Source organism: Peromyscus californicus, unplaced genomic scaffold (genome assembly GCF_007827085.1).
Source record: "Peromyscus californicus insignis strain IS unplaced genomic scaffold, ASM782708v3 Scaffold_22__1_contigs__length_63687245, whole genome shotgun sequence".
In the NCBI taxonomy this organism is placed as follows: domain Eukaryota; kingdom Metazoa; phylum Chordata; class Mammalia; order Rodentia; family Cricetidae; genus Peromyscus; species Peromyscus californicus.
In genome coordinates this window covers 21,709,954-21,731,283 of record NW_026294525.1, presented here as the reverse complement: position 1 = coordinate 21,731,283, position 21,330 = coordinate 21,709,954, and the positions used below count along the sequence as shown (strand labels likewise).

The window sequence follows — 21,330 nt, the reverse complement described above, 5'->3', positions numbered from 1 at the left end:
TAGTTTGTCTTTCCTGTGGCATTCCCAAAACCAATGTGGGCAGAATATACATCTCGGGTACCACTTACCTCATAGTAGAGAGTACCTAATTGACATTAGAGAAATAATTCATACTATATGCCAACTCTCTGTTAAAGGACTCATCTGAAAACCACTGGCCTGGCATATCGTAGGTCCTCTGAAAGTCTGAGAAAATGCACACGTACAAAGTCTGGATACCCAAGTGAACTCATCTTGCTCAGGTGTCACAGTGATCACTGGAGATATGACGACTTTAAAGAGTCCCTCAAAGGCTAAAATGTACCCACACCCTGCCTTCTCTTCCCCTTCAGTGAGAGCCCTGAAGGCCCGAAGAGACACTTAAAGGTCCAAGTAAAAGCGCACACCTTCGTAAAGCCTCTCACCTCATCAATTTATATTTAGAGACGAAGGCTTTGCCACACTCAGCCTTCGTGCACTTGAACGGTCGCTCCCTGGTGTGCGAATAACTGTGGATGGTGAACTTCTCCAGGGTGAGGAAGGACTTGCCACATGACTGACAGCGGAACGGAGCCATGGCCTTTGCTCTTCACACCTTCTTTTTCAGATGTGATGAGCAAATGCTGTGCCATTTAAAGCACAGACAGAAAGAAGGTAGGGAGTCGCTACAGCCGGACTCCAGAAAGGGTAGTAGAGGCGGCAGTGCGGCCAAGCAGAGTGTGAGACACAGGAGAGATCCAGGGCAGGAAGGAGATTTTCATCACAATAGTTCGGCGTCCTGAATGGCCGTCTGTGGAGATAAGAGGAACAGTTTTCTCACACCAGCTATTGGAAAACTGTATCCGCCACCACCACCGCTTTGGAGCCAGTGACCCACAATCAGTATGTTTCTTTAAAATGGTTCAAACGGGTCCAGCTCCCCATCCTCCTCTCTTCCTTCCCGCAGTCCTTCATCTGCCCCTGTGTTCCAATGGCTGATGAGACATTCTCCCTTCTAATAAGGGCTGCTATTTTCATAGATCACGGCCATCAGCTTCATGGTTTCGGCTCAGTGTGAGACTCGGTTGATTGATTCAGGGGCAAAAACAAAATCAAAAACACACGCCTCCCTCTTGGTCGTCATCGTGTGTCACTGGTTCACAATGACCACCCTTTTTTTTATTCAAACCATGAGCTTGCCCTCTTTGTGCACCGTGAGCACAAGGGAGGTTGTGGACAACACCTGTTCAAACTCTCAGGGGATGAGAAGAAATCATTTGTATACGTCTCGGTGAATTTGTTTGCGAGATCACTATGCCCAAGGGCAGACCCAAACAAAATATGAGGACAGAGAGCCTCAGCTGCACTGGCGTGGCGGAAGAGAGAGAAAATGTTCATACGGTAAACAAGACTGGTGGTTCCAAGGAGAGCTGGGGCCCGTCACTGCACAAAATCATCCCACATTCCTCAGTTACCCGTGGGGTAGCCAATGATAGGAAATGGGCCTTTTGACTCCTCCAGCTTGTTCTGTCCCTAATCCCAATTCTTATCACCCTTGTAGCCCAGTCAGCATCCCAGAAACCCTGGATCTCCTCCTCTGGCCATAAGTTGAGCTGCCTCAAGTGTGTAAGGTAACATCGTAAACAACACAGCGGACCACTGTTCAACGGAGTCATTTTCAGGGGGGGAGCGGCTAACTTCGCATGTGGCAGTACTTTTACACATTTAGAGTACAGGTTGAAGTGCCCAAATCTGAAAAACTTCGGTGCTCCAGCAACTGAAATTTTCTGAGTTAATTTCTGATAGTACAAGAGGAAATTTTCATACCTGACTCTATAGGACCAGTCACGGTCAAGACACCAATAACTTGAAAACACTCATAAAATTACCTCAAGCTATTGTAGGAGGTGGCTATAAAACTGAAACGTGACTAAATTCCACGCTTAGGCTTAAATCCCACCCACAGGATATCTCATTATGTTATACACAAATACTTCAAAAGGCAAACAACTCTGAACTGCTCTCCCAAGTGCACTAAGGCTTATGTTAAATACATGTGAGTAGCTGTTGTGCACAGATTGGCCTTTAGGGCAAGTCTTTAAAGCTCAGCTGCCTGTAGCCTTTTGGTTATTGCTCTAAGTCTTTAGAGTTGCCATTTATTGGTAAACATTAATTTTTACTTCTCTTTTAAGGTGCCCTCAGATCAGAAGCCTAGGTGGCATGTGAGCACTGGCTGAACTGCCTTTAACTGTAGCAGTACACAGTACGTGTGCACATTATTGCAAGAACCTTGTGTTTTTTCCTGCCCCAGATGGCTTTAGTGTCTGGGCAGAGGTCATTACACAGGGGATATGCTTGTTGTTGCCTTGTTCTATCTGCTTGGAACCTATCCAGCTGACTTCTGTGCTTAGGCCTAAAGATTCCGGACTAGTCTGAAGCAGGGGCACACTGGTGTCCTCAGGCAGTACCTTGGCAACAAGGCTTTATGGTGGCTTTGATTCTAGCGACATGCATGCCCTTAGTCCTCTATTACCAAGTATGATTTTATTTGTTTTTGATTATCCGAGACAGGGTCTCACTTCATAGTACAGGATGGTCTGGAACTCAACTATGTTATGCAGCCTAGACTTGAACCCATGGCAATCTTCATGCCTTGGCCTCCCAAATGCTATGATAATTAGAGTGAGCCACCACACCCCACTCAAGAGTAACTCTAACTGGGTTCCTTCCCTAGCTCTACCCAAAGCCCTCTTGCTCCCACCCCTTATTCCTGTTTCTTATTCTAGCTCATGCCCAAGGCCCTTCCTTGAGTCATCTCCAACAGCTCTAACCACAGATTCTTTTTAGAAATTCCACTGTGTGTGGAAAGCCGTAGTACTGGGCCAGCTTAAGAACACATTCATTCAGTTGAAATTGCCTGATGCTCTTTCCAGGTCTGTTTTTTCAAAGACTAAAACACACATGGATTATACAGTATGAAATGTTTCTTTCTTCCCTCCCTTCAGAGCTAAAATAGCACTGAGCACTCATCACTTTGGAGGAGCCAGTGGGGAGGGCTCTGTACACCCTTCTCCTACTTGCTAGGCACATAGATGGCTCTTTTCAATTTAGCTAAGGAGATTTATTCTCCCCCACCCTTGCTTTAGGAGATGAACAGTGTGCCCAACATAACTTCCTGTGACGGAAGTGTGATACAAACAATGACTACCCCGCACTCCAAACATGCTGCTGGGAAACCGCAATTATCTTAAGTTAGATTTAAACAGCCACGGGCAGCCAGTGGCTACTGTGGGTGACACAGGCAGACTCTTAGATGCCCTGTCAAGAGATGAGGGGAAGCCTGGGCTTTCCTTGCACATGACTATGCTACTGATTAACCCTCAGGTGTTTTGCTGAAACACAAGAGGGATTTAGATCAGTTGTTTTTATTAACATTGGGGGGAAGGGGATGCGGTTCCACAGTTCATACTCCAGCTCTCTCCTGAATTCCAAACTCCTGGTTGATATAATCACATAATATATGTAAAATGGTCTGTGGGGGACAATGAAATGAAACAAAAATGACTCATAATCTTTCCAATTCTGACTGGACAACCTGAAAAAAAAAATCACCAAGTACATAGCAGTTATAGACTAAGAACCAGGTGTCACAGTGCAGCTAGTGGTTCCTGACCATTGAGCTATACGCATGATGGAGCAGTGATACATGTTGTCTCCCGATGCGTACACCATCAATTACTCATCATGGGAGGGACCAGCATGGACCAGACATGTGCAGAACTGAAGGCTTAGCTTCACTGCAGCTGTGAACCTTGAGTGACAACATGTCAGCACACCATGAGAACAGCAGCAAAACAGCAATTCCTCCATTTTGAAAGCTGTCTTTTGACACTACGGTGTGTCCGTCCCAATCTCTAGTTACTTCTTCCCTAGATTCCAAATACCAACAGTCATGGGCTTCGTCCAGGCCATTTCCCCCGGGGCCTTCAGAGACTGGGCACAATCAGAGCTGGCTAGATGTGGCTATGATTTACTTAAGAGTGAGGCAGAGTCCTCCAACTTCAACAGACAAGCTCCTCACAAAATAGAGCCTCCCCCACTCAGCTTAGGTGCTTCAAGAACATATTTCCCTAAAGCTTGATGATATTTAGGTAGTGTTAGACATACCCAGCCTAAATACGAAAGGCAAAACATTCTCAAATGCCGAGCTCATGAACCACACCGTGGTGAACACTCTTTAATTTCTTTGGAACATCTTTAGAGAGTCTCAGCTTCATACTACTAATATTACACTCAACATCTTTGCATATTCTATACACATGGAAACTTAGAACACTGTTTTCATGATATAATCACAAACTTCCACAAAAAAATTTCCCAACCGACAATAAACTCTTTAGACTGAGGATCAAGTCTTACCTATTATAAAAAAAGCTAATCATGTAGCTATATACACCATCTCTCAGCCACCCCTCACCTAATTCATACTAGCTGTACATTCATAATTCTATTCTTCAGTTAAAACTTGATGTACTTAAAATAGACTGTCCACCATGTAGCAAAACATCAATAATTATAACAATTGAAAGACTATCATCCACCAAGAGAGTCAGTATGCCCTGCTTCTTGACATACGGATCCTGCCTTTGAATCTTAAGCATAGTACTATTTCAACACCTGTCACCCTGGAAAGATAGTAAGTCGTACCCCCCCCAAACATCTCAGGACTTAATTTTCAGTCCCCCTGATTCTAAAAATACTGAGTGAGTGATACAGATCTGCCTGTGTGCCAAAGAAGGCTTGGCCATCTGCTTCATTCTGCCCATGCCGAATATTTGAAGGATGAGAGAGGATCAGACTGAAATAAGAATATATATATATATATATATATATATATATATATATATATATATATATATATATGGTAACAGTCAGGAAGACTGTGGTCCCTGGGGGCGAGGGGTATACAACAGTGAAGCAGAGGTCAGAACACAGATGGAGCCCCAGGACTTCCCCAGTGTTGGGAAACACAATCATCTAATGGGGGACGACTGCTTTACAGCATTCTCAAAATAAACCAGGACTTCTGGCTCCTGTGTCCATTGTCCCCAGGAATACAAAGTGAGGCCCATAGCTGAGAGGAAACGAGATTTCCATTTTGGTCTTTCACGGTATATACTCTAAGTTGGTCGGTTGTTTTCATTTGGTCTGGTTTTGAGCAGTACTACTTGGAGTTTAGAAGGTTCTGATCCAAAAATTTCTCTCTCACATTCCCAAGACTTGGGACCATTACCACATGATAAAGATCAGTTTGAAAAGGGTCTTTAACAAGGTTGAGTTTTTGTGTGTTTGCTTACTTCCTCTCGTAGTCACAAACTACGAAGGAGCCACTTGTCAAACAGAAAGGGTAAAAAAATATTTTTTGTATCTGGCTTCAGGGTACTTTTCTCAATTCTTTGAAGGACTGGATATCAAGTCTCTACTGGCAAATTAAAAATACATCCAGACGCATTAGCAGGAGAAAGAGGAAGCCCTGAAGCATCCTATCTGTTACTGCCTATCTTGTACCCTGTGCGCTCATTACATCTGTAGGGTACAGAACTTGAGCAAGGGCAGTGTCAGAAGAGGTCCCACATGCCTTGAAGTGTACACACGTGAGGCTCCTATGCTACCTTACCAGCCTTGAGACACGAGGCCCATAGCAAGGCAGCAGGCCTGTGAGTTCTCTGGAACTCCATGCAAAATTAGCATGTGTACTGGAATTCTTATGGAGAAGAGAGCCATAATTTTCTTTACATTTTTAAGGGGTTCTATACTCAAACAGGTTTAAAGGGCATTCCCTGAGGTGAAAAATGAGAGAAAAGCCTTCTGGGGTGCTGTCAACATTTCACTCAAATGTTTACAACGAACTAACACTTCCTAATTCATGTGCTACATGTCAGGTGCCTATGCTTCATCAGATCAAAATGGAAAGTTCTATAATAATGTTTTAAGCAGAATCTACACAAATTGATTTGAAGGGTATGTACAGGTGATAATTTAATAGGCCCTGTCCTGTAAGGCAGGTTGCTCACCTATCACAGGGGTTCACTTGTTGGCATATTTAAGTCTTCTGTGAAATATATAATACTCAGTAGTAAGATATTCTCACTAAAATCCCCTGACATTTGAGTTGACACATCACTTAGAAGACACTCGCCTGCAATGAACTCAGAAATTGGCTCCACAAAGCCTATCACCCTGCCATGTCTGCAGACCTCTCTCCCATGGCGGCTCAAAGGCAATCAAGGCCAAACATCAGTCCATTGGGCTATTTCCTTAATGTGCTACATTCTCTTATAGCAAATGTGTTTCCCGTCCTGGAATGCCAACCATTGCCCCTCTGCCAGGCAAACTCCTGTTTCCCTGCTCTCCCAGATGAAGGAATGAAGTCTTATGCCACACTGCGGGGTTCACTTAGCAGGTTAGCAGACATCTCCACCCACATCTGTCTGGAACTCACACACAAGGGTGGGAACCCCCCCAACTGCACTGCCCTGCTACCACCCCTGAGGAAAGGCTCTCCACAGCCAGCTGAACAGTTGGGTTTGCGGCCTATGGGTTCCTTTCAACTGTCATTAATTGTTAAGCCAATGGCGAAAGCTCTTATTTTCTTAGAAATAAAGCCCATAATAAGAAAGACGAAGTGAAGTTTTTTTTTCATCTAATATCCAAGTTTACATGGACAAAGCACTCTAGCTGCTTAGACCACAGCTTCAGATATAGAACACATTACACGACCCCGACGTCTGATAAAGGAATGAATGCTTTCTGTTCAAATAGTGTGAACACGATGGAGTTCAAGATGTGGACTGACTTCAAGGAAGTTACTCTGGCCACTCTTGAAACTCCACCAAAGACAAGAAGAGCAAATGAATCTTCAAGGGTCCTCCTGTGTTACTGGACAATGAGGCCCATGTTGATACTCCTCCTTAAGTATACAAGGCTTCCATCAGGCTGGGTTTTTTGTTTGTTTGTTTGTTTTTAATGACCCTCTACTCATAATAATAAAGGTCTAAGAGAAAGTAGCTGGCGGGGCCAGAGATGTTGAGACCATTTAGGTTTCTGCTCTGTCTCTACAGAGAGAGCGCTGGGTGGTACGAGAGAAGAGGTTCTGGTGCTACTCTGTGAGCAGAGGACTTAGCTTAGTACCTGGACCAGCGGAGAAAGCACAAGATGGTAGTCAATGTTTCTTTTCCCTAGGGTGGGTGGATGATGAAGTACGCTAGCCCTGGGGTATAGAGAGGTTTGTTTTCTTTGCGGCAGGCTGCAGCGGGACTGAACTATTCTATTTGGGGCTGTGAAGGGAGAGGGAAGCCAGCGCGTGAGGACACGATGTTCCCAGAGCCCCAACGACAGGAGCCTCTCTGCCCATCATAAATTCCCCAGCTTCCTTCAGGGTGAGACAATGAGGGGATGGGCTATAGTGAGGAAAAATAAGCAAAGGAGAATTAAGTCTCACTTACAAAAACTTAGTCAGAGGCCTCTCAGGAACTTGTATATGTACAGCGGAAGTATAAAGGAGACCCAAACGGCTAACAACTACCACCTTCGGTTGCTTGACCCACCGGCAAAGAGCAGGGTTTTGGCTTTTTTTTTTTTTTTTTTTTTTTTTTACAACTGTGATTTCTTTGTTGTTCCATTCTCATACACTAATCCTGGATTTGCATTTGTACACGTGTGCATGTGTGTGTGTGTGTGTGTGTGTGTTGTCTGCAGGTTAAGAAACCAGAAAGAGGCTCACGAAAGGGAAAGAAGAGATGGGGTGGGGGACAGCAAAAAGGAGACTATAAAGGAACACATGTGACATGGGAAGCAGAAGGAGGGGCTACTGGACGGGAGTGGGCAGCAGGAGGGAGAAGAGAATGGGGGAGGGGTGGAGAAGGCGCACTAGGAAGAACAAAAGTATACATAAAAGTGGTACAATGACTACTTTATATGCTACTTTTAAAAACTAGTTAAGTTTTTATTCGGTGGGTTGAAGACACTATCCGCCCACGCCAATCACCGGCTCTGTACACAGGAAGGGAGAAAGGAAGAAGAGCGAACAATAGGTAGAGAGGGCCAGCAAAAGCATCTTGGCTGGAATGGGAAGTATATGAACCTCAAAGTGCCCCAAAGGAAGGAGCCATACCACCACAGCTGCTTCCGGTGGGCCGAGTGTAGGACTTATCACCACGTAGGAGCGGCCTCGTTCACACGTCTGTAGCCTCCCCCCCTCCTCCCTCGCCCCCAACACCATCACCAGCCCCCTTCTCTTCCTACAGAGTGGACACAGGGGCTGGGGTGGCTCCATCCCCACAGTGTCATGGCCTTCTGAGGGTTGAGAGACGGAAGAAAACAAGAGAGGAGCTACCTTTGCAGACCCTCCACCCCCCCACCTCGTCGCACACTGAATTCTGAAATGGAGGATTCAGGAAGAAAAGGGTGAATGTTTCAAATGAGCCCAATAGACAGGTGCGTCCAGGAAGACAAGTGTGGAGTCCCAGACTCGCTCTGAAGCGGGGAAGGGTCATCTTTGTTTTAAGACTATTTCTTGATGGAGACTAGGTAGCCTGGTGTGAGATACGGGGTTGCAGAGCAAGCCCGCCAATCCAGACAAAAGCCTTTGGTATTAGAAGCAGATATCTGAACATCAAAGTCAGGGATGGAGACTGTTCCTTTGTGACAGCTGAGAACATATGCCTCCTCTCCCTGTGCCCTCCCTGCAAATCCCTTCTGACTGGCCTTTAGACCCTTGCGCTTCTATAGCTAATACTGAGAAAAACAAAAGCAATCGGGTACACTGACAAGGGGAAGCCAGATCCATGAGTTAAGAGTATCTGGAAGAAACTTATAATCTACACTGTCAACAAGAGTTGAGTGGGTCAGTGTAGCCTTAGACAGTGATCTCTCCAGATAAACAGGAAGGGACCAAGAGTGTGGGCACCCACGTGCCTGTAGGCTAGTCTGGATGATCAGAAGGTATAATTTTTTTTGCTGCTTTTGCTGAATATCTGCACAGCCCAAGTTCTGATAGCCTCCAAGTAGGCTGTTTATACCATATACAAGGAGGACGAAAGGGAGGAGCCGTGTGCTGGAGATGGAGGAAAAAGGGAAGAGCAGAGGGATGGACAGGGGATGGCGGTGGGGAGCCCAGGGTTCAGCCTGCCTGGGGGCATGAGGTGAGGGAAAGTGCAGCCCAAGAGTCCAGACTGGAGGCCCTTCAGGCACAGGAAAGAAGACTTATCTCCGGGGGAGCTGGGAGTCTGTGGAGGTCAGGGCCTGGCAGCAGCAGACTGCTTAACAGAAAGGCCATCAGTCATTGCTCTCTCTTGCATGACTATCAGAAAGGAACAGGAAATCCGAGGCCCTGCTCAGAAGCCCCTGATGAATCTTTTTCCACACAAGATTGAGTCCAGGACCAAATCACCCCAGACACACATTTGACGGGCACTTCTTAAATGACAACGTACGCTATTATTTCTAAAAAGCTCTCTATCCGTGGATGGCTTATCCAGAACTTTGAGTCTGTGCTATGAAAAAAGTGAATGTTCTTTAATCTGTCAAGCAAACTGTTCATCTAGAAATAAATCTGAAATGTAGAAGTATTTAATCATTGGACCTTCACAGCTCTCCCTGTCTCGTTCTTTGTGTTTTTTTATTAAGCTGGTAAACATTTTATTGGGTTTCTGCTTTGAAAGAAAGGGACGATAAAGAGAAGAAGGAGACAACATTTCTAAGCTCCTGCATGGCCTTCTCTAAAAAGGGGGAAAAGCTTAAAAGGAGAGAAGCACTAGCGAGGCGGGCCTCGTCTTTTTTTTTTTTTTTTTTTTTTTAACCTTACGTCTCTTTCCTCCCCCATTGGCGGCTCTGGGTCCTTTGTTTGTGTAACAGACCATTACAATCATACCCGGTTCAATGGGGGGAAGAATGTGAACTCTCTAAGTAGCTGTGGGAGCAATCCACATGTGTGGTCCCTCCTCCTGCACAGCCGGCCCCATCTGCCTTTCTGAGCGCCAAGCCTCCAACAGGGCAGGCACCTTGCTTACAATAAGCCCAACTTCCCACTGAGGCATACAGGCTGCCCCTTCCCAGGAACCCACAGCCTCCCCCTAAGCCTCTCTGCCTTCCCCACGTTGGTACACATCCTGCTTAGGCCTGTCCCCTTCAGGCCCTTAAGAGAGCTGTCTCCTTTCCTGTCTTCAGCCTGCCGGCTCTCGCCTGAATCCCAGGCAGACACATTCCAGATCTCCCTGGCTATCACATACTCTGTCCTCTGAAGTCATGTACACTATAAACAGAAGACACGAGTCAAGACTCCTCTCCTCTAGCCTCCCCAAACTAATTAACAACTCCCTGGGCCTTTGCCGGTTCTTGGCAGATAGTGCTGACCCTCCTGGTTATGAATTTCAAGTTCTCGGTTAATGAATCAAAATAGTATTTAGTAACAGTTGTCTTTCCAAAGGAAACAAAATATTTAAAACAATACTATAGTGTGTCAGTTGAGCTCATAAAGCCTTCTCACGGTATTCAGTTTAATTTCTACACAAAGCCCTACCATACAGCTAGAGGCATCAGTGCTTGTATTTGACACTCAATGAACTGATTTCCCTGTCCTTACTAATGAGATACTAGACTAAGAAAGTGCCTAGTACATGGTGAGTTCCTGGGAAGGATTAACCTTCTGCAATGGTTCTGATGAGGATAGTGTAGAGCAGAGGCTACTCCAGTAAGCTTGAGCTAAGCCATGCGCTCTTTTATTCCCCACGCAAGCTGTCTGGGTGAGCAGACAGCCCTTCAGCCATAGTTTTTTACCAATGTTTCCAGATCAATCTCTCCAATGGGTAGTGGGCTCCCTGGCTGAATGCAGTCAGCCTCCTTGGGTTTATGATTGATCCTCTTCCATGAGGGGAGAGAAACTGGACAACATCTTTAGTACACAGGTCTGTCATCAGTCTATGGGTTTTTGAACTGTCTGGATTATCAGCAGAAAATGTCACGGACCTGCTAGGTAGAGCTGGGGCCGCAGACAGGGTAAGGGGGCCGCAGAGGATGTGAAAAGTTGCTAATGGCATCACCGGAGTCCCTAAGATGTAGACTAGACTGATGCTTTGACAAAAGACTCCTAAAGCGTTGTGCCGTTTACGAGGTATCTTGCACCTCGATTGCATCCCTGCATCCCTGAGTTTACCATGTGCTTCCAAGCAACTTTGTGTTTTGAGATTGTGTCCCTGGCTGGCTTGGAACTCCCACTATAAACCAGGAAGGCTGAAGTCATAGAAATCCACTTGCCTCTGCCTCCCATATGTTGGGATTAAAGGCACGTGCACCACCACATCCAGCTCCGAGCAATTCTTATTAAACATGTCCAGAGAGGAATAATTTTTAAATTTTCATACCTTCTGCACGACCAGGAATGTCAGCTGTTGGTCAGGTATGGAGTCCTCTAGAAGTCTGTCTGAAGACTCGAACCTGTAAGGAAAGACACCTTGGACATCGTCAGGGAATGGAGCTAGAAGAACATTCCCCCATGATTCTACCACCTGAAACTTTCTTTGAGAGCACATTGCCCCCACCCCCACCCCAGTGTGGTATCAAGGCAGTTCCCTACACCGTCTCAAGTATCTCAATTGATGGTCTTAATTTAAAGTATATCCTTTGTCCTACATGCAACTACATTAGAACTCTGAAGTTTTCCCCTGCTTTCTGCAAGCAGGAAAAAAAAAACATATGAAATTGCTTACATAAAATATTCAAAACAGCACTCAGAGGAAATGGTGTTTCTTTTAAAACAACAATATTAAAATGCCGTAAAACAGGTATGCAAATCTATGCAGTAACAGAACCTGAAACAAATTATGAATCAAAAGAAAGCAGTGAGTGGGTGGCATGCATTTGCAACAGGAGTTTTATGTAAGCATATAGATTTATCAAATTTGCAGAAAGGCTGACATCCCTAAATTGAATATGCAGTTAAGTGGGTACTAAACCTGACTATGCATTAGAATTAGCAAGGAAATCTTTTTGTTTTAATAAAAACTAAAAAAAATAACAAATTCCAAGGCCACCTCACAAATCAGCAGACTGAAAGAGCATGACCAGGGCCCTGGAAATTGATCTCTTTCCCTAGTCTTCAGTAACCTGGTCCTCACACCAACCTTGTACCACCAGACACACACACATCCCTGTTCATCAATCCAGTCCATGACTTGGCCTTTTCCAACTCAGACTATTCTGCCAAATTGATTTTCGTGGGTAGGGAGGATGCCTCGATTTTCTTAACCAATATGAAAACGATTGATTGTGAAAAGCTAATTCTCTCATCTAAGTGTTTATTCAGTTGACCGCCTGTTCTCTTAATTTGATCAAAAGGTTACGTCTGTTTGTTTTGTATATAAACATCCTTTTAAATTAAAAAGTGGAAAAACTGTAGCTTTCTTTAGACAAGTTTGAAAAAAAATAATCAAATACAGTTCAGGAAAAAAAAAACTGGAGGTGACCATGAATTTGTCTGAATCTGTTTGTTTTCCATCTGGTCCTCAGTCTGCACATGTAAACAGACCATGTACATGGTTCACCTCATCTCACAACGCTCCACGCTGACTGTGGTCATTTAATTGGGTGGTCCCCAGAGGCCTGTGTTAACTTTTTTTTTCCCCCAAGAGATTTAAAACACATGAAAGCAAAAGAATAAAATTAGTCTGGATGATTCTTCATTGAGTCTGCCCATCTCCCCAGCGGACAATACTGATTTATGTATTCAGACAGGAGGGGACTCGAGTCTGCTGCCTAGGAAGGAGCTTACAGAACACGAGGTACACAAGCCAGGCAGTAGAGTAGCTTGGCTTTATTGTCAAAATATTCAAATCATCATGAAGAGAAAGCCATTCCTTTCTGCATTCAACAATACTTGGCCTCAGCGGACCCGCAGAGGAGCTTATTCTTCAGCTGCACAGTATGAGCAGCAGTGAAAGGGGGAGCCCTGGAAGGGAGGGAATCAAGCCCCTCAGACTTCACCACCTGCCCACTCAACACTGCCTCACACACACAGACTGAACAATGAGGGGGAGAACCTGGAACAGGCCAGACAGGGCCCAGGGGACCATCTTGTGCATCATGCGACAATGTAACGTGGCAGAGATGAGACCATCAAGAAAAAAAAAAAAAAAAAAAAAAAACACCCATCTCAGTTAGACAGAATGTCACTTTTCAGGCCTTATATTGCAAAAGCTGAGAAAAATCCTTTTCAAATGTCAATTAAAAAAAAAAACCACATGAGGTGAAAATGACCCTGTGAAATTAAACAATGTTAAGGCGGTGTCCCGAGTTCCAGAAGAGCAAGAAAAAAAACCACATTTTTCTAAGAAGGGAGTTTGGCATGTGGTCAACAGAATTACATTATTTTAAATGGATTTTTAATGCCATTCATGGACAACAAAAATGGACGCTTCACCAACCTAGAGTGTATGGTTTCTAGCGTGTATTTCTGCCTTCACGGTATGTTTACATTTTAGAATGTACCTTTTCCCCAGTTAATGAACTGGGTTCTCTACTGGCTGAGCATTCACCAAAGCTCCAATTGAACAAAGGGATTTCTTCCAGTTTCAGCTCGTTCATGTTGAGCTACTCCTGGCTTGAGTTAAGCAAATGCTTGAAACTTACTTTTTTTTTTTTTTAATTTTTATTTTTTCTAAGGGTCTGAGTGAGAAGGAATTGGGCAGTGCCAGACACTGGAAAACCTGCTCTAGTTTTCAGTAAAACTCCTCTCTCATGTAAAGGTGTATAGGGTTTGCTTGGGAAAGCCTCTCAGGTACGTCTTTTTTATTTTTTAAAAACTATGATCTCATGTGCAGTGGGGTCCACCAATTGGGAAGCTTACAGACAACTAAGTCCTATCACAGTGATTCTATCTTGGAAGAGACCCTAGGGGAGACCACATTCTCTTCCAAAGGATTTTTTTTTTTTAAGATGCTACAGAGGGGCAGGCTGACCAAGGGTCACATGAAATTTTAATAGATCCAGGGACCTCATTATCTGGCCTCTGCTCTCTGATTTTAGAATAATCTCTGTATTCCCCATTCATAAGACTCAAGGTTTCAAATACGTCCTGAGTTCGGAGGCCTCCCAAATCACTGTCCTGAACTCTCTTACAAATCCCAAAAGCTTCTTCCTTCCATGGATCACGAATCTTCTAGAGCAGAGACTTCCCCTCCAAACCTTCTTGTGGCTCCTCTCCACTGTCGACCAAGTTAGCTAGGGACACCACTGTACAGTCACAACTGCAGACTCTTGGATGCTCACCAGGGGAGGGCCGGGTGTTAAGTGCTTAGCCCCCTGAAAACTCACAAGAGTGAGCAGTACTCCTGTTGTATTTCTGGACAAATGAAGACCTGCAAATATGCTAACGTGCTGGGCCCTGTAACCAGCAACAGCTGAACTGGGTGTGTGATCTGAAAGGCTGTTCCGACACTCTAACCTCTAGGCCTCTACACAGTCAGAAATTCTGCACTCACCTTAGATTTGTTTTTGGTTTTTTTTTTCCCCCACGTAATCATGCTGCATAGATCGTGGGTGCTTATTACTGTTTCTCAAATCTGTTTTCTTCTTATACAATCCCCTACCGTCCAAGCGCCTTTCCTGTGGCCATTAAATCAGCATGGTGGGAAACTTGGCAATTTTATTTTGTTTTGCCAACAGGGGTCCTCTCTAGCTCATTTTAAACAGGTGGAAGCTTTCCAATCTTTCATATTTTCTCCCAGATGAAAACAGGCAAGACCTAAAGTCCATTTGTTAACATTTAAACCTGTCACAGGAATTCAGCAGGACTTATAGTAACTCAGGAAGGGAGGATGGATGTGGGGGGGAGACTCTTCCCTCCCTTCCCCATGTCACTCTAGACCCAGTTTAGAAAGGAAAATGCAATCTGTCCATGCAGCAAGGGGGCTGGGGGTAAGATCCCTAACCAGACAGCTGCGTGGGAGCATCCGTGTGAGGGAGGGAAGCTGACCTCTCCGAGGACTCCAGCCTCCACTCCCAGCCCTGTGGCCGACAGCTGCAAGGCTTCAAGTCAGCAGTACTGTGATATATGGAAGGGCAGAGGGTCAGTTCCTCACCTTCCAGGCGCCATGAAAATCTCTCTCTTGGTTCAAGAAAAAACACTCCGCTAGTGTAAGCAAGGAAACTAAAACTGGTCTAGATGGCATTCCTTAGGTTGCCATTCTGGGGGCTGTAGTCTCAGTGATGGTGACTGACCGTGTTCAGTGAGACTCAGATTTACTGGTGCCACCTCAGGAAGGAGCCAAAACTCTCCCTTAGAATTATGCCTCTCCTTTAGACTAGGACCTCTAGGACTGAAACCAACCTGTCAAAACCAAACAACAAAGGCCACCTGGGTTTGCAGAGAGAAGCACAGCCACTGAAGGTAGGGTGGCCTGGGGCAGTCCGGTGTTTTCGCACCCTAAAGCAAATAGAGCAGGAAGCCCCGGGATGGTGCGCTAATGTTAGAGTATACTCACAGGATTAACTCCTCTGATTCCTATGCAAATACCTAGAAAGGGAAAGGCATATGGTGTTATTCTAAGGCCTTTATCTAAAGCTCTGAATTGCTAAAAGCAAACAAACAAAAACCAGAGGGAAATCTACTTGGAAGAGGCAAGAGGTAGGGGCCAGAGCAACTGCGGGCTGAGGTCCAGGAAACCCTATTTCCTAAGCTAGACAGGCTTCCTAGTCAACAAGCTGGGACAGGGAGTGGTCAACTGATTTCCCTACGATGAAAATAATGGGAGCTAGAACCGAGGTGCTCTGGGAGACAGGAGATTCTACCCCTAACACAGAGAAGAAGAAAAAAAAAGTACTTGAAACCAGGTGGGTCGATTCAAAGACACTTGAGGCACTAACACCATGTCTGAGTTTGGGGGAAGGGGACAGTGTTCAGGGTTTGAGGTCAGGCAGATCTTCCAAGCAAATTCCAATTCAATCTGGGGCTGGATGCCTGAGACCTAAAGAAGAGGTTTACAAAGGCCTTGATAAAAGCTGAAGAGGGTTTGGGGTAAGTCAGGACACATGGCCACAGTGGAATGTTTGGAATGGCAGAACCCTCAACATGCTCTATAGCTAAAGAGTATGTGGAGACAGTGGGGCACATGTGGGAAGATGACCCGACACAGGAAGATGTCCCTGTGGAACAGTGAGTGACACTGTGGAGTCGGCTAAGATGGTCCACTCGGACTAGAACCCAAAGCCCCAGCTCTCTGTATTCTGAGAGGAATGGGCCTGTGCTAAACTGTACTCAAGAAGAGACGGCAGAGGAAGAGAATGTGGAAGTTAAGATACTGGGCAAGTGGGGTAAGTGGGACCACTCTGGTCATAGAGTCTAGTCTCTATGGTCACTTGCATCCCCCGCCTCCTGAGACCCAGAAGGAAGGCAATAAAGAACCAGTTAGTGGCACACCCCGCCCCCAGTAACAAGGGCAGCCACCTAAGGATACTACTCTCCCATCTGTGGTACCTAAAACCTTGGGGGGAACAAATGGCAAGAATACTAAAGAAAAGACCAGTCCACTGTACTGGTCCAGACAGAACTTTTCTGCGGCTTCTTTGAAACATCCCACCAGCCTGGTGAGCAAGAAGCCTGAAGTCAGGGCCACCAAAGGGCGATTTCCACATGTTGGAGACTGAGGTCCACACTGGTCCCTGCGTTTTTGGACTAGCTCTCCTTCATTCTAAATTACAACAGCCCTATCAGGGTGGGTCTTACTGACATGCCAGGACGTTCCTGTCACCTGCCTGTTTGGAATTCCTCAGTGGTCCCGTTAGTTTCTGTCACTTGCCAAGAGACCTGCCTAATCCGAACCACTCAAGTTTTTAATCAGGAAAGCAGTGTGCTCAGGCTTGTGTTCCAGAAAGAGACTGCACACTGTAGGCAGAGATTATGCCTCTGGATTCATCACCGCTATATACATTATAACAGGTAAACAGTAATTCCCATGGGGAGGGCAGGCGGAATATCACTACCACCAACAAAACACTGCCCACAAAAAAATAAAATAAAAATGAAAATAAATAACGGAACCATTCTGCGGTTTTTCTATAACACCATTTACAGAGTTGCCACTCTTCTGTGAATCATAACCAGCAGTTCTCCGACGCACTGTGAACTGAATAGATGGGCCAGATGAGAAGCGTTTAGAGAAAACCACCTAAAATGGCTGTGATCTTAATGTGGCTCCAATTTACATGGTGATTGTGTGCGCGCTTTATGAATCACTTTTAATTCCTGCTGCTGAGATAAAAAGAAAGAATTTTACCTTGGTAAATGCTACGTAATGGGTCAATTATGTTATTCTCTCAATAAAGTACATTTGTTATGGTATAAACACACATCATTTCCAGTATTGTTTTAAATACCAATCGGGAAGTGTGCTACATTGGCTAATTTTAATAATATTCAACACTCCCCTCTGAGAATATTCACTGCTTTCCTTTTTTTTTTTTTTAATTGCTAATGGAGATGGGAAGTAGTTTTAAAGATTTACTTATTTGTGATGTGTATGAATGTTTGCCCAAAACGTATGTGAGTGCATCATAGGAAACCTACTCCCCACAGAGGTCAGAAGACAGTGCTGGATCCCCTGGGAGAGCTGCCATGAGTGCTGGGAGCTGAGTCCTAGCCCTCTACAAGAGCAGGAAGCACTCCTAACTACTGAACCATCTTTCTAGTCCCAGGAAGTAATTTTAATGATATTCTTTAGGTAGGAATTTTTCATATCTAAAATTGGCACAATAATTTCTTTTATTATTATTTTATCCCACTGTGGGACACACATATCCAACTTAGTATAAAGTTATGCTCCTAAGATTAAAGAAGCAAACGGAGAGCAATGTTCTTTTGTAGACCCCAAGGCAGACAGTGGAGTGTAGCAGAAATGGCAGCAGTCTGAGAGGTGGATCGTTCTAGGTCTGAATGGTGACTCTATAATTTGGAAGGTGTGTTACCTTAGCCACAATGTATAACTCTAAACTCCATGAATTTTCCTGTAAAGTGGGGATATCTGCTGTAGCAGAGATGTTATTAGAATATACATCACATACCTCTAGGGGCAGAGTGATGGGTACAGAGTCCGGGTACCAAAAAGTACCAAGAATGATCTTGTACAGAGGGTAATCTCATAACAAAGAGGTGCTAATAACTTATTCGGGCACAATATGCACAATGAAAAGAAACAAATTGATTCACTGCAATCACTCTCCCACAGTGCGGATCATTATCCCATCTCTTAACGTAAGCTTTTAAAATAAATGACTACTGTGGCCTGTTTCTGTACGTCATATATGAAAAGATTCCCTAGTTCTTAAGCAGTGTAACAGCACTTGCTGTGTTTTTTAATTTGGTATCATATTTAATGACTGAAACCAATTACAAATAGGCCTGGAATGAATTGGTCTCACAAGTATCACCCAGTCCCTCACAAGACATACTGAAGCAGTTCACTAGGCACTTTTGGATTTGGCTAACTTTTCTCTCCTGAATGTGGTGGTGGGCAAAGTATGTGGGTTACAAATAGAGTGGGTTGGAAAACAGGAATTTAAATGGACACACCTATCACTTTTCTCCATTAAAATGGGTTGGACAGAGAACTAATCCATAATCTTTTTTGTTGTTGTTGTTTTCTTTTGTTTTTTGGAGACAGGGTTTTCCTGTGTAGCCAAGGCTGTCCGGCAACTTGCTCTGTAGACCAGGCTGGCTCGATCTCAGAGATCCGACTGCCTCTGCCTCCCGAGTATTGGGATTAAAGGCATGCAGCACATGAGAACTAATACATATGGAGGGGAACCCCACAAAAATGTTGGATAGGAAATCTAAGGCTGGACTCAGGGCCATTATCTTGAAATGAGTGCACGAAGCACTCATGGTTGGTTTTCTTTTTAAAAGAAGAGTTTTTCATAAGTTCCCAACCTTTTTTCCCCCAATTCTAGTTTCCATTCGGGGCCTGGGGTTCCTCAAATCAAAGTGTCTGACAGTGTTTTCTGGAATGTTATGACAACCCCTTCTACTGTGGGAGAGGTGGAAGGTTTTAGTGTGAGCTTCGACTCAGGGAGCAAACAAGAGCTGACTTGAGACTGGCCAGGGGAGAGTTGAGTGGGCAGGCACCTGACAGCTTAGTGAAGACATATTTACTTTCCTATGCAGGGGACAGATGAGCCCAGAGGACACTGGAGGCAGAGGCCACGTCAGGAGTGACAGCAACCTTAGAGGGATACATAATGGAAAAGCCAGAAAAGGCACTGAGGGGGAACAGAAATGGTATGTGTGGACACATGTCTAGGTACAAAGAACACATGAGCTCAGGGACATCATGGATGTCTTTGTCACATGTCACCCTGCCATTTTCAAGCCAGTGGTTAGTCCCGAAGTGGTCTCTGGCTTAGCGAGTCTATAAGCAGTGTGGTGAAGAGCACAGTTACGGGATCAAATCCCAGTGCCTCCTGGAGCCACACAACATTTAGTCAAGTGAAAGTCTGCAGAACTCTTCAAAGTTTTTTCATCCTCCTCATGAAAGTATCGATACATGACCCCAAGAATCTCTCAGGAAAGAGTGAAAACAGAAGCTAGCCCCCACAAAGGACAATGCCTCCTCCTAGCAGGGCTGAAGGCACCCCACAAACTCACTAAGGCAAAAACAAAACAAACAAACAAACCAAAAAACACCAGTGTTGGGTATGCTCCCTAAAGGGAAGATTTTTTTTTTTTTAAAGTAACAGCACTGATCAGGTACAATAGACCAATCAGGTTTTCCTAAAATTTAGTATTTGCAGTTGAAGCCTGCATAAGTAATTACATTCACAGGAATGTACAGGGAGCCATCAATCCCTATTCATTCAGCCACATTTAGTGAGCCAAGAGCTTTGCGAGGCTTGAAGATATAAAAATGAATACGGCACAGCTGCCTTCCTTCCAGCTAAGAGAATGCACCTAAACAAAGAGCTATGGGGGATGTGGTAAGTGCTGCGATCGAGGTATGCACAAAGGGCCGGGGCCAAGGGAAAAAGTCATAAATTCTTTCTGGGAAATGAAGCAAGTAAGGGGAGACAGCTAGGAAAGAGTGAGATATTTCCTCGAGATAAACTGGAGAATTTTCTTTACTATGTTCTGAAAAGGAAGGTAGTCATTTTGAGACTTATAAACTATTGTTATTCCATGAGCTAGCTCGCTCCACTCTCCGTCTCATTAACATTTGACACACACTTCCATTTACAACATTCTAAGACTATAAAAACCTTCTGATGAGTAATCATTATGTTCCCACAATAATCACACAACATGGGATGGTCGGTCTGAGTCCCTGGCATGAACTTAGAGCTCAAGTTCAAAGATGTTTTGAAACAAAAAAAATGAAAAACAAACTTTGGAGAAGTCATATGTAATAATATTCATGCTTCTCCTAACATAAAAAAAGGCATCACCTGATTATATCCCGGTTCACATTTGTCTTTATGTCTGTGTTTTAAAAAGAGACGGGGGGGGGGGGGGGTTGTTGAATGGACTTCTACTTCCCATCATTCATTATGCAGACCATATTCCTACTTATAGCATAGTTGTGACAAAGTCTCCATTGTTCATTGCACACTAGCCCCAAACTTAAGTCATTCTAACGTAAGCATGAGAAACTCCCGGCTCCTTTGGGGTGAATTTCCAAATTCCTCTGTGTTAAATTGAGGTCTAATTTTCCCTGTGCCTGGTTTTCACAAGAAGGTCCATTCCACCCCATGCGCCCCCTTTCAGCTGTCAATAAACAGAAGCAGTGAATTCCCTACAGCTTTACAAAGCTGGTTAGACAGAGCCATTCATTCCTTCAGGAAAACAGGGCATTGATTTCAGCGAGTTCCCAGGGAGCAGCTGAAACAAAGGGATCAAAGGCCTACCTCTCTCTCCCTCCAAAGCTTTCATTAGGCCCAGCCCAGACAAACTGCGACAGGTCTCCTTGAGACCAGGAGAGAGGGCCCGACAGACCACCTCATGGTTCCATTCAAATTCATCCGTTTTCTACATTCCAGTGACAGTCCAGAATGCTAACCATGACAAACCGACACAATCGTCTGGCATAATATACTGCTCACTAGTTCATCCAAGGTCAGAGGGAGAAAACAAGCACTGAGGGAAGTCTTAGGCTTCTAGGGCCTGCTGGGCCTCAATGGCCCTCTGACATTCCATAAATAAGCTTCTTCTCGGTCTCACTCTCCCTTTCTTCCTCCATCCTGTATCTTTAGGAGCGATGATCTCACTTAATGGTCTGAAATTTTTCATGCCACTGAACCCAAACTCTCTGGAAACTTTAATCCCAAAGTTGTAAA

General features: G+C 44.7%; 1 protein-coding gene across 9 annotated transcripts in view; it reads right to left on the bottom strand.

Moving 5' to 3' along the window:
* Plagl1 (PLAG1 like zinc finger 1) overlaps positions 1-21,330 on the bottom strand; it is a 43,893-nt gene that overhangs the window by 5,043 nt on the left and 17,520 nt on the right. For 2 of the 9 annotated variants that reach the window (XM_052751053.1, XM_052751055.1), the window contains exons 3-5: positions 15,495-15,526; positions 11,379-11,451; positions 405-769 (exon numbers count right to left, since the gene is read on the bottom strand). In XM_052751053.1, the coding sequence (XP_052607013.1) occupies positions 405-556 (152 nt within the window). In that variant the 5' untranslated portion in view covers positions 557-769; positions 11,379-11,451; positions 15,495-15,526. Of the gene's footprint in view, positions 1-404; positions 770-11,378; positions 11,468-15,494; positions 15,527-21,330 lie in introns of all 9 variants that reach the window. The other 7 variants (XM_052751054.1, XM_052751056.1, XM_052751051.1 and 4 more) reach the window with 5 other exon arrangements.